Source organism: Chiloscyllium punctatum, chromosome 16 (genome assembly GCF_047496795.1).
Source record: "Chiloscyllium punctatum isolate Juve2018m chromosome 16, sChiPun1.3, whole genome shotgun sequence".
NCBI classification, from domain to species: domain Eukaryota; kingdom Metazoa; phylum Chordata; class Chondrichthyes; order Orectolobiformes; family Hemiscylliidae; genus Chiloscyllium; species Chiloscyllium punctatum.
Window position 1 is genome coordinate 5,497,014 of NC_092754.1, and position 16,142 is coordinate 5,513,155.

General features: G+C 42.8%; 1 protein-coding gene across 23 annotated transcripts in view; it reads right to left on the reverse strand.

Moving 5' to 3' along the window:
* Positions 1-16,142, reverse strand: part of kif1b (kinesin family member 1B) — a 218,619-nt gene that overhangs the window by 13,116 nt on the left and 189,361 nt on the right. For all 23 annotated transcript variants that reach the window (XM_072586092.1, XM_072586091.1, XM_072586095.1 and 20 more), the window contains 5 exons: positions 15,399-15,513; positions 13,349-13,482; positions 9,917-9,978; positions 3,872-4,017; positions 1,258-1,497 (listed from right to left, as the gene is read on the reverse strand). In XM_072586092.1, the coding sequence (XP_072442193.1) occupies positions 1,258-1,497; positions 3,872-4,017; positions 9,917-9,978; positions 13,349-13,482; positions 15,399-15,513 (697 nt within the window). The remainder of the gene's footprint in view (positions 1-1,257; positions 1,498-3,871; positions 4,018-9,916; positions 9,979-13,348; positions 13,483-15,398; positions 15,514-16,142) is intronic.

The window sequence follows — 16,142 nt, forward strand, 5'->3', positions numbered from 1 at the left end:
GAGGAAATGGTAAGAACATTCTGATGTGAAAGCCTCGTCTATCTGTACACAGAGCCTGGGAAAAGCTGCTACATAAGCAGAACCAATAATACCTTCCAAACAAAAAAGGAACTGGGCACAGATTTTGAAAAGGAAGCTTTTGTCGGGCCACTAGAAATGAAATGGTTGAACTAATGGGACAGCTTTTCTTTCAAAGGGCTAGCACTGGCATTATGGGCCAAATGGTCTCCTCATGTTCGATTCAACGATTGACAGAAAAACATTGTAATGGAGGAGGGCAGGTAGTGCTCTACTTGATGTTTCATCACCTCTTTATTTGGACCATAAATCCAAAAGAAATTCACAAACTCTCTAAGTATAAAGATCTTGCTAATTGCTCCATTTTCCCCTTTTTTTTGCAATAAACCAAGTTTGAACGTTTCATTTAAAACAACAAAAAAGTGTTTTATTGTTAGCTTTCCAATTCATATGTTGCAAAAACAAAAACATCACTCGCTCTCAGGATTACACCAAAAGTCACTGTAACTAGTGCAGGATGTACCAGAGTAACCAGGCTGATTGTCTTTTTAGTTTCCTGGGTCAATGAGGATGTGTTTGCCCACTGTCCTCTGCTTCCCTAGAAATAGTAAGGTAAACTTATGAACATGCTGTGTGGGGAACCATGACTGAATCTACACAAAAAAAAAATTTGGAATATTTTGGGAGAGGGCTAAGGGAATCAATAAAATGCTGGCATTTAATTCACAATCGATCACTTCTGATCAGAAAGAAATGGTCACCGCAGTCCAAATAAATGCAGAGGCCATTCAATTTCAATTGAATAAAACTTTCTTGAAGAGAAGCAGACAAACAAGATTTCTTCTAAAGGTAACTTCCACTAAAATAAAGTTCCAAGTTCTGGATGGAGGTTTGCTCGCTGAGCAGGAAGGTTCGTTTTCTGACGTTTGCTCACCATACTAGGTAACATCATGAGTGAACCTCTGGCTTCATCTAGAAACTCATTGAAGATGTTACCTAGTAAGGTAACGAAACATCTGAAAATGAATCGAGCAAACCTATATCCAGAACCTCAACCTGAACTACAAATCTTCTCAAAATTCGCCAGTTCCACGTTTGTTCTCTGGATCAAGTACCCAGACTTATGCCGAAGTTCTAAACCAAAGCATCAATCTTTTTTGACTTTGCACAACGAACACTCATTCTTTAACCACCAGACGTAGACCCCACAATGAGTGACTCCTGTCAGCTCTGAAATACCTTGGTTGCCAGCTCCTTCTCTCGATCGACAAGGCTCTGGATGTCAGCAGAGTCGTACCCACTGCTTTCGCTGGGCGTGACAGCGCTCTCAAACGTGGTGGTCGATATCTGTGAGGAAATGCTGGTGGAGGTGCTGAGCGTACCACTGCTCATACTCGGCGAGATGGAATCGCAGAGAGACTTAGAAGTCGTCTCGCCCAGTTTCTCACGCAGCAGCAGGAGATGGCGCGTCCGCTCAACCTTGGGAAGAACGCAACAGGTCACACAACTGAACGCAAGTGAAAGGAAAGACGCATAATGCTGAGAAACACCTGTGCTCATCTGTCACAAGGCAAGATTTCCAGGGTGACAGGAAAAGGTCAGGGGTGTGGGACAAGCTGAGAAGTTCCTGCAGATAGTCAAAATAGTCGTGGCAGGCAGAATGGCCTTGTTCTATGCTATAACATTCCAGTGAATCTGTGGCTCTCTCAGAGGCAAATTTTATAAAACAATATACATGGGAAGTAAAAGAAATAAATCTCAAGTGGTGAACAATCCACACCAAAGTAGGCAAAATCAGGTGTAAAATCACAAATAAGGAAGATATTCCCATTAGCAGAGGGTACAATAACCAGTGACATAGATTTAGTTAATTGTTGCAAGATTGGAGAGTAATTTGTTTTCCACCCAGAGAGTTAAAACAAAGAAAATTTGCAGCCTAGGAACAGGCCCTTCGGCCCTCGAAGCCTGAGTTGAGGGGTCTGCAAGGACAGTAATAGCGGAAACCATCATCACATTTAAAAAGCACTTGGCTATGTACAGCAAACTTTTTATTAACCATCACCTATGGAACCAAGGGTGATCAAATATTCAGTTCATCAAGAGGTCCATATAAGCAATGTTAAAACACTCACTAAGCAATAGAAACACAACACAAGGGACGTACACATCACAGTTATATTTTATTTACAGTGTGAATCACTTAAATAATAACTTAAATGAAACTTACTGGCAGAGATCCTTTTTACTCACATCCTCCACTCAGGATAACACGATAATACATTAGACACTTGGTATTTTCAGGTGCATAATTTTTGCCAGTTTACACAAAGTTTGCAGTACTGCGAGGTGTCAGCTAGGACCAAGAGCTGCCCTGGTGCATGAACACAATGGGCCAAGTGGCCTCCTTGAGTACCAAAACCTTTCTTTTTTTTTTAAAAAGCATCTAACTTAACGGAACAATAATTGCCATGAGTCTCATTAAACAGGTTCCTCAGTCCATATGGGAATATGTCAATCCCAAACCTAAGATATTTTCCCATTCCACCTGATGTTATGACACACCTCTGGGGCAGGTAGGACATGAAACCAGACCCCCTGGCTCAGAGATACGGCCACTATCACTGAACCAAAAGAGCCCTAAAAAAAACTCCTAGCCTAATGCTCCAAGCAAAAATATACTGGAGCTGTGCTGGCATTAAATGGCATCATCGACCCAATCATTTACAGGAAAGGCTTCAGGACTCAAGCATTGCTGGTTCATTTCCAGTGTTGCCTACCGAACAAAGGAGAGACTGAGAAATGGATACAGGGGTTGAAGCAGATAGCTTCACTGTTTATCTTACAGATAAGGAGGAAGTGAAAGAACTGTCTTTACTTGTGTGGAGAAAATTCCTAATAGGGTCTCATACTTGACTGCACCTGCTTTTAACATCTTCAAAGACAGTTTTTAAATAAACATTTAGTATGGAGTAGCCGGATAACTGAAATGTGTGAAGCATTACCAGAATCAAAGAGCAAAACAGTACTTTAACAATTATCTTTACCATTGGTTCTGACACACAGACAGACACACACAGACAGACACACACAGACAGACACACACAGACAGACAGACAGACACACACACACAGACAGACAGACACACACAGACAGACAGACACACACAGACAGACAGACACACACAGACAGACAGACACAGACAGACAGACAGACACAGACAGACACACACAGACAGACACACACAATAATTACTTGAAAGAAATAAACTTATCATCTACTGAATTCCAAAGTAGGGCTCAAGGAGAGGGAACAATTATCTTCTTTCAGGTCACTGCTGCAAACTAAAATAACTTCAAAATGTAATCTGCTTTAGTGCTGTGAGCTGGAGCAGAGTGGGCTGGAGGCCTAGCACAGGTGGTCAGTGGCGTGAGAGGTTGGTCAGACCATGTTTGGAAGCCCCTGCACTGTGCCACTGCGATGTGCCATTTATCTGCAATTTGTTTATCTGACTGTAATTGTTTACCCTCTTAACCCAATGTCTTATATTATGAATCACTGTAAGGTGATGCATCTTGTCCTTTTTATGTATCTAAGGGTCCTACCTCGATACTTTATAACGAAGATGGTGCCATAAGGGGCACATTGTAAGCGTTTCACTGTACCCCTGTACTTGAGCACATGTGACAATAAAGGATATTCTAACCCATTCGAGGTCACCTAGACACCGGTTCTGTGAAAGACATCACCCTGCAATGATAGCTAGAGTTTTCTTCCCACTGATATTGCCTGGCCAGCTGAGAGTTTTCAGTATTTTCCATTGGTTTTCCAGTATCCAGTGTTCCCTTTTGTTTACCTCATGCAAGAGATCCAGTTTCTCCAGTTCCCACTGGTGTTCAAGGATGAGGCTGTCCCCACGGGGTCTCCAACCTGCTAGATTCTCTTCCCCTCGTACGTAGGCAACAGAGGTGTCCAAAATCTTTCTCCTCCTTCTTTGCATTCCTGGAGAAGAAGGAGAAATTATTATTCCACCTATGTTAAAAACTGTTCAGGTTGCACAAACGCGACCATAATTCTAATAAACTTATTTTCATCTGCACAGACGTGGAGGGACAAGAATTGAAACGGAGTTCACCAATGGCGTTTTCTGATCATATTTTTCCAATCCATTAGGCAGCACGGTTGCTCAGTGGTTAGCACTGCTGCCTCAGAACACCAGGGACCTGGGTTCAATTCCAGCCTCGGGCGACTGTCTGTGCCGAGTTTGTATATTCTCCACAGATTTCCTCCGGGTGCTCAGATTTCCTCTCAGGCCAAAGATGTACAGGTTAGGTGGATTGACCATGCTAAATTGCCTGTAGTGTTCAGGGATGTGCAGGCTAGGTGGATTAACTATTGGAAAATGCAGGGTTATGGGGATAGGATAGGGTTCAGTCTTGGTGGGGTGCTTTTCTAAGGGTTGAAGTGGACTCAATGGCCTGCTTCTATACTATAGGGATTGTATGTGGAGCAGGGATATTTGTGGATAACTAACTCTGTCTACTATGAGGCAAAGTGCAGCACCGAATTTGCAGAACAGAAAGTGCTGCTTCATAAGAGCACATAAAATAGCAGAAGTAGACAATGTGGCCCCTCAAGCCTGTTCCACCTATCAATAAGATCATAGTTGTTCAGTCTGGTTTTGAATTTTATTCGTATTTACCCAATAACTCCCGAGTCCTCTGTCTAACGTATCTATCCAGCTCTGACTTAAAAATATTCAATGACCCCCCCAACATCCACCAGCTGCTGACTGTGTTCATGTTCCATGTAAGCCTCCTCCTACCCTGATTTACAACAATCCCTATCAATAGCCATTTCTTTCCCCCTCACATTTTTATCCAGGTTCCCCTCAAATAAATCCACGGCCAGAAACACATTTTGTGAAATACTGCAGGCAGCACAGATCTTTCTAGATCACGCCAATGCCTAAGTAGGTTACCTTTGAACTTTCCAATTGTAATGTGTACCCATTCTCCAAATGAAAGGCTGCTGGAATGTACATTAATAAGCAGGAGGCTGGAAGAACACAGCAAGCCAGGCAGCATCAGGAGGGGCAGAACTCAATGTTTCGGGTGTAACCCATCGTCAGGATGGCAGAATGAATTGGTGCCATGATCAAACTAAAGCAGACCCAAAGTTCAAGCACATACCAGTGACTGAAATGATGTTGAAAGGCTAGCTAAACCTTTCCAAATAAATACAAACAGATTAACTTAAAGAAAGAGCTTATCGTGTTCTAAATTTTTAAAAATTCAATTCACCAAATGCAAGCCAATAAATACCAATTAAAACAAAAACGCCGACCCATAAAAATAGTGAGAAAAAGAGCAGAAAAGTTTTGATACAGAAATGCTGGGACCTGGAACTTGCACACTAAGTAATTGACGTTGCAAATAAATTAAGATGTTAAACAGGAATGGCAATGATAGAGAGAATAGTGAGCCCGTGAAGTTAGCGCTGATTGTTGTTGTGCATTTTGATGCCGTGTATGTCTTCATGTAGGGGACAAGACTATTTCCTGAGTTGGGGAGAGATTGAATAATTACGTTCAATGTTTTCTAATATAGATAAGGTGTGCTTCTCCAGATTTGGTTTAAATTGTCTGAGGAATATGGAGAAGAATTTTACACACTGCTCATTCCTTCACTGGATCAGAATTTATTTATGTGCGTGTGCCTCTCCCAGGAATTACATGATTGCACAGCGAAAAAAAGTGTATTGCTTTGATGGTCCTGCCACTGCCAACTCTGTATCTCACCCTGTGTATCAATTCAATGAAGACATTACGAGCAAGGTGGACAATGGGAACCCAATGGATGTAGTGTACCTAGATTTTCAAAAGGCCTTCAACAAGGTGCCACACAAGACACTGCTGCATAAGATAAGGATGCATGGCATTATGGGTAAAGTATTAGCATGGATAGAGAATTGGTTGACCAACAGGAAGCAAAGAGTGGGGATAAATGAGTGTTATTCTGGCTGACAATCAGTGACTCGTGGTTTGTCTCAGGGATCACAACTTTGGAGTTGGGGACCACGTGTAGCGTGTCAAAGTTTGCAGATGACACAAAGATGAGTGGCAGAGCAAAGTGTGCAGAGGACTGTGAAATTTTGCAGAAGAACATAGATACATTGAGTGGGCGGGCAAAGGTCTGGCAGATGGAATACAATGTGAAGTCATCCATTTTGTTAGAAGTAACAGTAATGGTAAAAAGTTGCAGCATGTGCTATGCAGAGGGACGTGGGGTGTCCTTGACAACAAACCACAAAAGGTTGGTCTGCAGGTTCAATAAGTAATTAGGAAGGCAAATGGAATTTTGTCCTTCGTTGCTAAAGGGATTGAGTTTATAAGCAGGGAGGTTATGTTGTAGCTGTCCAGGGTGCTCGTGAGGCCACACCTGGAATACTGTGTACAGTTTTGGTCTCCTTACATGAATGTATGTACTGGCACTGGAGAGGGTTCACTAGGTTGATTCCAGAGTTGAGGCAGTTAGCTTATGAAGAGCGATTGAGTAGATTGGGATTATATTCATTGGAATTTCGAAGAGTAGGGGGGGGGGGGGAATCTTATAGAAACATATAAAATTATGAAGGGAATGGACAAGATAGAAGTAGAGAGGATGTTTCCACTGGCAGGTGAAACTAGGACAAGAGGGCAAAGCCTCAAGATTAGAGGGAGCAGATTTAGGACTGAATTGAGAAGGAATTTCTTCACCCAGAGGGTTGTTAATCTATGGAATTCCTTACCCAGGGAAGTAGTTGATTCTACTTCATTAAACATTTTTAAAGCTAAGGTAGATTTTTTTTTCTGAACAATAAAGGAATTAAGGGATACAGTGAGTGGGCAGCTAAGTGGCTCTCAGTCCATGAAAAGATCAGCCGTGATCTTATCGAATGGTGAACAGGCTCGAAGGGCCGGACGGCCTTCTCTTGCTCCTAGTTCTTATGTTCCACAGATGCTGTCAGACCTGCTCAGTTTCCTCTGCACTTTCTGCTTTCATTTCACAACTATATAATTTTGTCATCCACAATAAAACTTAAATATTTCAAGAATTTGAGTCATCACTCAAGGTAGAAAATCAATAATTCAATTAACAATTATTTTTCCTGGACAGCCCACTGACACTTGGTAGACTATAATAGACGCCAGCTACATTCCTAGCAGCCTACATTTCATCTAGCCCAGCTTGTTTTTGTCAATCAGCGACAGACTACTGAGGATGAATGGAGACAGCAACAGAATGACAGGCTGAGTAACCTCTCTGTATTTCCCTGTTCTGCCTAGCCACTAGAATGACACGAATCAATCTTTTTTAAAAAAAAAAGCCAAAGAAAATATAAATGTAAAGCAATAAACCAATATTCCAAATTTCTCATTGGTCTTTTGCATTTAAGAATCAAGTTCTTAAGGGACCTTAGTGGTGCAGGGGTTGCATTCCTACTTCTGGACCAGAAAGTCTTGCATGGGATGTTCTTTGGAGGGTCAGTGTACGCACGATGAGCTGAACAGTCTACTTCCACACTGTAGGGAATTCTAGGATCTGTTACCCAGGAGGACCATAGGGCCGCTCTCTCATTCACTCATCACAGATTTAGTAGATTTAGATGAATATTTGAAAAGCCAAAGCACTCAAATTGTACAGGCCAACTGCTGGGAAATCAGATTAGTGTAGATAGGTATCGGATAGCCAATGCAGACACAATAAACTGAAAGGCCCGAGTGCTGCAATATTCTAAGACTAGATGATGTGTATGACATTATAGATTTACAATGAAATCTTTATAAATCTCTGAAAGTCTTTTTCTGGTTAATTTGACACATTAATATGGGTGTGTAAAACAGCCTACTGTGCCCTGCACCAAAATCAATTAAGTGCTTTGATATTTCTAAAAATTGTAACGAGCTGACACTCGTGATGCACATGATGATGATTTGAAGTCAATCTTTTGTGAATAACCACAGGTCAATATATTTCCTGAAAATATATTTCAAAGGAGATCATATTTCCTTAATTGATTTTCTCCCTAATATGCTGCTCTGTGATATAACGTGTTCACAATTCCCTGTGGAAAGTAACTGGGGTAGAGAACAAAGTTCATCCGATGAAAAGAGGCACTGGTTACAAATATACTCAAACTAAAGCAATACAAGAATCTTGCTTAATTCCATTTCAACTGCAAAAAATGTACAGGAAAATCTCTCCAGACTTCTAATAATAGTGTGAGAAAGCACATACTGTGCCATTAAAGGTATGTCATCTATACTGTCATGGTACATCTGTTCTTTCAGCACAGCTGAGGTTCAGAGATAAGTCAGGAAGTCATTTTATTGATCAAATGGATTTAATTGGCTTTGATATTTTGAGATGCCTGTGTGAGGCTGTCACTGTGGCAGGTGTCCTGCTGGCTTGAAGGAAATTAAATCCCGAGAGCCATAAACAGCAGCTAAGTACCCTGACGGGTTACATGGAAGTGATATCAGTTTGAAACAAAATTCTATTACAATGGTCACACTGAGTCTGTCAATGCTCCCCATTCAACGAGTGCCATAATTCTGAGAAAGTGAATTTAAATCCCATCAGAGCAGTGTGAGAAATTGAATTCAGCTTGGGAAAAAAAGAGTCAGGTAACAAACAACAAGCTGGTAGTTAGTAAGTTTGCAAATGACACCAAAATTGGAGGTGTCGTGGACAGCGAAAAAGGTTATCTCAGATTATAACAGGACCTTGATCAGATGGGCCAATGGGCTGAGAAGTGGCAAATGGAGTTTAATTCAGAAAATGTGTGGTGCTGCACTTTGGGAAAGCAATTCTTAGCAGGACTTATACACTTAATGGTAAGGTCCTGGGGAGTGTTGCTGAACAAGGAGACCTTGCAGTGCTAGTGGAGGAGGAGTTTGGTATGCTTTCCTTTATTGGTCAGAGTATTGAATACAGGAGTTGGGAGGTCACATTGCAGCTGTACAGGGCATTGGTTAGGCCACTTTTGGAATATCGTGTGCAATTCTGGTCTCCTTCCTATCGGAAAGATGTTGTGAAACTTGAAAGGGTTCAGAAAAGATTTACAAGAATGTTGCCAGGGTTGGAGGATTTGAGCTATAGGGAGAGGGTGAATAGGTTGGGGCTGTTTTACCTGGGGCAACGAAGGCTGAGGGGTGACCTCAGAGGTTTATAAAATCATGAGGGGCATGGATAGGATAAATAGACCAGGTCTTTTTCCTGGGGTGGGGGAGTCCAGAATTTGAGGGCACAGGTTTAGGGTGAGAGAGGAAAGATATAAAAAGGACCTAAGGGGCAACTTTTTCACACAGTGTGGGACATGTATGGAATGAGCTGCCAGAGGAAGTGGTGGAGGCTGGTACAATTGCAACATTTCAAAAGGAATCTGGATGGGTGCATGAATAGGAAGGGTTTACAGGGATATGGGCCAAATGCTGGCAAATGGAACTAGATTAGATTGGGATAACTGGTCAGCATGCAGGAGTTGGACCGAAGGGTCTGTTTCTGTGCTGGTGCAGCTCTTTGACTCTAATGGTCATCAGGGAAGGAGATAGGGGCTGGACAATGTAAGTTGGCATGCATGACTTCAGCAACACAGTGATTGACTCTGAAATAGTCCAGTAACCCGAGTGGTGGTACCAAATCCAACGTCAATAACAGCAGCAGCTCTAGAAGGTAATCACCAAACTCATCAGGTCAGCGAGGGATGGGCAAAAATACAGTCTCATCAGCAAAACGCAAACCTCAGCAAAAGCATAAATAAATATCAGTTACCATTCCAACCAGAGACCTGGAGTGACAGACAAAGGCTGGGGTGAATCGCATAAACAGATACAAGACCACTGAAATCTTGGACTTACCTGGGCTCCCTGTGTCAGCCATTTTGCACAAGCTGAGCTCATACACTCCACTCACTCGGTTACTGAATCAAAACCAAAGAAAAACAAGTAAATATTTTTATCCTCATCAGTATCTCCCTTCACATTACAGAAAATGATTACCAAAGTATTACCGTTTCAATCAAAAGTCATTTTATATTTAAAAAAAACAAGCGTATAGCCCATTGATAAAATTCTTCGAATTCCTTGCAGAGTTAACAAGCAGAATAAAGGGAAACCAGTGGATGGAATATATTTGGATTTTCAAAAGGCATTCAATAAGGTTCCAACATAAGGTTACTCAATAATACAAGAACCCCATAATGTTGGAAAGAATAATGGCTAACTGATAGAAAGCGCAACTGGAATAAAGAAGGCATTTTCTGGAAATGTGAAATTGATGGGGTACCACATGGATCAGTACTGGGCCAATTATTTACAATATCCATATTAATGACTTGAATGAAGGAAGTGAGTATATTAGCTCCAAGCTTGTGAATGATATTAACGTGTGGCAAGGCAAGTGGCGTGCATGACACAAAGAACGTAGAGAGGGGTATAGACAGGTGAGTGAGCAAAATCTTGGCAGGTAGAACATAACTTGGGAAAATGTGAGGTGAGGCACTTTGACAGGCAGAATCAAAGAACTAAAAAATACTTAAATGGGAGAAAGTGAAGACTACAGATGCTGGTGATCAGAGCCGAAGACTGTGGTGCCCGAAAAGCACAACCGGTCAGGCAGCCTGAGGAGCAGGAGAATCAACGTTTTGGGCATACACACTTAATCAGGAATGAGCTGGTGAAGGGCTTATGCCCAAAACATCAATTCTTCCACACCTCAGACGTCGTCTGACCAGCTGTGCTTTTCCAGCACCACACTCTTCGATTAATATTTAAATGGGGAAATATTGCAGAAAGCTGCAGCATAGGGGTTTGGGGGTCTGTAAGCAAAAATCTCAAAAAACAAGCATCCAAGGCCATCATGTAAAAGGGAGGGCAAATGGACCGTTTCCCATTCATTTCAATAGGCATAGAACACAAACATAGGGTGGTCTTAGTGAAACTATACAAACGCACTGGTCAGGCTGCATCGAAATACTGCAAACCATTTCAGTCCCTTGGATCTAAGGAACGGGAGACAGTTCAGAGGAGGTTCACTAGGTTGATCCTGGAGTTGGAGGGATTTCTTTATGAGGAGAGTTTGAGTACATTGGGCTTGAACTCATTGCCGTTTAGAAGGAGAGAGGGGCTTATTAAAACATAAAAGATAGTGGAACAGGGAACTTGATATGGTAGATGCAGAAAGGTGGGTTTCCCTTTGTGGGATAACCTCAAGACACATTGAATTGTTACATCGTGCCTGCACAGTTCGATTCCCCCATTGCCAAATTGCTGCCTTCTCCCCAGAGTTGAAAAATGTGGTGCTGGAAAAACACAGCAGGTCAGGCAGCATCCAAGGAGCAGGAGAATCGACGTTTCAGGCATAAGCCCTTCTTCAGGAATGAGGCTGGTGTGCCAAGTGGGCTGGGATAAAGGGTAGGGGAGAGAGGCGCTGGGAATACGATAGGTGGAAGGAGGTGAGGGTGATAGGCCGGAGAGGGGGTGGGGGCGGAGAGGTCGGGAAGAAGATTGCAGGTCAAGAGGGCGGTGCTGAATTGGAGTGTTGGGACTGAGATAAGGTGGGGGTGAGAGGAAATGAGGAAGCTGGAGAAATCTACATTCATTTCCGCCACCTCCAAACAGACCCCACCACCAGGGATATATTTCCCTCCCCACCCCTATCAGCGTTCCGGAGAGACCACTCCCTCCGCGGCTCCATCAGGTCCACACCCCCCACCAACCCAACCTCCACTCCCGGCACCTTCCCCTGCAACCACAAGAAGTGCAAAACTTGCGCCCTCACCTCCCTCCAAGGCCCCACTGGATCCTTCCATATCCGTCGCAAATTCACCTGCAGTTCCACACACGTCATTTACTGTATCCGTTGCACCCGATGTGGCCTCCTACACATTGGGGAGACAGGCCGCCTACTTGCAGAACGTTTCAGGGAACACCTCTGGGACACCTGCACCAACCAACCCAACCGCCCCATGGCTGAACACTTTAAATTCCCCCTCCCACTCCGCCAAGGACATGCAGGTCCTTGGCCTCCTCCATCGCCAGACCCTGACCACACGACGCCTGGAGGAAGAGCACCTCATCTTCCGCCTAGGAACCCTCCAACCACAAGGGATGAATGTAGATTTCTCCAGCTTTCTCATTTCCCCTCCCCCCACCTTATCTCAGTCCCAACCCTCAGACTCAGCACCGCCCTCTTGACCTGCAATCTTCTTCCCGACCTCTCCGCCCCCACCTCCTCTCCGGCCTATCACCCTCACCTCCTTCCACCTATCATATTCCCAGTGCCCCTCCCGCAAATTCCCTCCCCCCTACCCTTTATCTCAGCCCGCTTGGCACACCAGCCTCATTCCTGAAAAAGGGCTTATGTCTGAAACGTCGATTCTCCTGCTCCTCAGATGCTGCCTGACCTGCTGTGTTTTTCCAGCACCACATTTTTCAACTCTGGTCTCCAGCATCTGCAGTCCTCACTTCCTCCTAGCCTTCTCCCCAGATCCCTGCACATCATGTCTATCCAAATAATCAGCCGAGACATTCATGAAAATCTCAACTGAGCTCAGAACTTCCCACCTTCTCGGAGCAGGGGGCATAAATGTCAGAATAAAGGGAGGCACATTGAAGACACAGATGAGGAGGAATTACTTTTCTCTCAGAAATTCTGTGTAATTCTTTACCACAAAGGCAGTTGAGGCTGGATCATTAAGAATATTCATGGCTGCAATAGAGGGGGTCTTAATCTGTAAGGGAATCTGTGAAGTTCTGGGAAAAGGCAGGAAAGTGGAGTTAAGGATCTGAGCAACCATAATCTCTTTGAATAGTGGAGCTGATTGGCTTCCCTCAGTTTCTTATGGCGGTGACTGGGCTAAGCTAGGGCAAGGCAGTGACAATATCATTAGTAGTATAGTGTCCCAGGCCAACGCCCTGGCTCAAATTCCACCACGGAAGGAAACGGAAACTAGTTTCATGATGAAATTTAAATTCAATCAAGAAATGAGCATAAATTGATGTAAAACTCCAACTGGTTCACTAATACCCATTATGGAAACAAGCCATCCCTACCTCGTCTGATCTGTGTGTAACTCTAGGTCAATTTATAATTAACTGCCTTCTGAAATGACGCATTGAGCCATTCAGTTCCAGGGCATTTATGGATGGTATCAAATCCTGGTCTGGATAGTGTCACCCACATCCCATGAAAGGACAGGATTGCATTTCTCTGAATTTATTCTCCTATTGGTAACATTTTAAATCCCCATTGAGTGTCTTTATGTGTTTAATCTCGAAAGGCTCACGTACCAGTCAGGTGTCTTTGCATAGCCACTTCCAAACAAATTACGCAGCGACCGTGGAGGTGAGATCTTGGCATCCCGGGAGTAGAAGATCATACAGATATCCTTGGTGATGACTGCAGGTTGGATACAATGGTCAAGCTGGAAGATTAAAAGATGCAGAAACAAATTAAATTCTGAGTTAAAATGCCAACGCGTGCGCACCAAAAACAAAATCAATTTAGCAAACCAACATAATTGCACCCATAAAAGATGATTGGCAAATCAAAGCTACACAGTACATGAGTGGTGAATCAGATGGTGTTAAACCAGTGAGAGAAAGACAACTGAGGTAATGTTTTGTGCCAATGACCCTTCTTCTGGAGGTGGATTACTGGACGAAAAATGTTAACCCTGCTTACTCTCCACAAATGCTGCCAGACCTGCTGACTTTCTCCAGCAATTTCTGTTTTTGTTTCTAATTTCCAGCATCTACAGTTCTTTGCATTTTTTAAAAAAGAGTACATCGGTTTAATAAGGTTGCACTTATCTCAGTGAGAGAGTTTGGGATTACTATCGATTTAATCCTGATTTAACAGCAGGACTGAACTTCTTACAATGGGTGGGCATGGTGGTTCAGTGCTTTGTGCTGCTGCCTCACAGCACCTTGTGGGGGCGGGGGGGGGGGGGGTGGATCTGTGTGGAGACTGAGTGGCATTTTCCACACCTAGAAATTCTAAGAATGCAACAAGGAATGCAGCAGCTGCACTGAAAATTTCCTGAAAAATAAGCCACAAGAAAGTTAGGCAGAATTGGGCAGCACAGTGTCTCAGTGGTTAGCACTGCTGCCTCACAGTGCCAGAGACCCAGGTTCAATTCCAGCCTCCGGCAACTCTGTGTTGAGTTTGCAAATTCTCCCCATGTCTGCGTGGGTTTCCTCCGGGTCCTCCAGTTTCCTCCCACAATCCAAAGATGTGCAGGTCAGGTGAATTGACCATGCTAAGTTGTCCAAAGTGTTCAGGGATGTGCAGGTTAGGTGCATTAGTCAGGGGTAAATGTAGAGTAATAGGGTAGGAGAATGGGTCTGGGTGGGTTACTCTCTGGAAGGTCAGTGCGGACTTGTTGGGCCAAATGGCCTGTGTCAGTAAAGCAAGATGACCAACTCATGTTGTAGGCATTTGGTCGGAGTACAGAGATAATTTTTTGAACTATACTTTTGCAATCATAGTTCCAGGAAAACAGGTCGGTTACAAGAGATTGCTAGATTTTACACTCAACATGAGGAGCTTTTGAACTCACGCTACATTTTTGTATATTGAGTAATGGTATTTCAACATCCCAAAAATGTAGACTCTAAATAAATTTGCAACTCACTACATCTTCACCACAAAAAAATCTATCATTTATTTTATTCATTCGTGTCTAGCATTTACTGTCCACTCCCATAAGTCCTTGAGAAGATAGCAGTGAACTGTTCTCTTGAACCACTTTAGTCTATGATGTGTAGGGATACCCATACAATCGCTAGGGAGGGAGTCTTAGGATTTTGACCCAGCCAATGACATATTTCCAAATCAGGATAAGGGGGTACTTACAGGATGTAGTCTTTCTAGGTGGAAGAGATTGTGAATTTGGAAGGTGCAATTTAAAGAGACTTCATATGCCAAACAAAACCAATTCTGTTTCTCAAATTGATCAAAGTTGTATGACTTACTGATCACAGTATTGGAAAAATGCAAAGATCATATATTAGGTTTCATTGAGTATTTTATATTACAGACCTGCACCTTCCATTTTATAGCCTTGTTCCAGTTACCAACCTATCACCAATTACACTTCACCTGCAAACTAGACTTGAAGTCAAGATCCGATGTGTGATATCAAAGAAATTGGCTCGTTTCTGTAAAGAAATTGTCATCTGTGCATTCCAAAAAATAATACCCAATTTCCATTTCTGAATGAAAGAAATCGGCGCAAGGAGAAAATGTCGATCTTTCTTACATTTGAACTGTTACAAGATGAAGCCAATGGTTATCAGAACACATTGCTGATTTGTTAGAAACAGTTAAGAGACAAACCTCCAGATAGGCAGAAAGGGTCATGTAGATTCTTTCACCATACGGCGTCACACGGTTTAGGAGCAGGGAGTTGTGCAGAGAGCTATCCCAAACAGCCTCAAACCGATAAAAACTCCTGGAGGGAGAAGGGAATACAAGCAATAGTGGTCAGTTTTAAATATAAAACCACTGAGTGGAGAAAAACCAAAACGTGACAATCAGCATTTTCACAGAGACATTCTAATTACTAATCTGAGACAAGGATATGACAGGTCTTTTCTGGGAATGCAATGCTCTTAGAAGTTCATAGCGACAACATAATATACACTGGGTTTAAAATAAAAACATAAATGCTGGCAGCACACTTCAGAACTGGCATTTTGAACAGAACTCTCTGTATGTGAGGTAGTGACCAAAACAAAAATACTGCTCAGTTTTACCAGTCTGATCCAAGAATATAAAAAAGATACATTGTGAATCTAAACTATTTTTGGACTGATCAGCTTACCCTCCTCCCCAAAATTGGCTACTCTCACTGGGTTGCAGTATCACGAGCACAGACAACTTCCTGATTTGATGTCCAGTCACGGTTCATCCTCAGAATAGGAAGGTTTATTTGTTATTGGACTGTGGAAGCATCACTGCTGAAGCAAGCATCTACATTCAGCCACCCACAAAAAAAAATCATTTCAATACAGACTAAAACTGAGGTTTGCCTCATGAATCGGTGTTGGGACCTCAATTATTTACAATTTATATAGATGG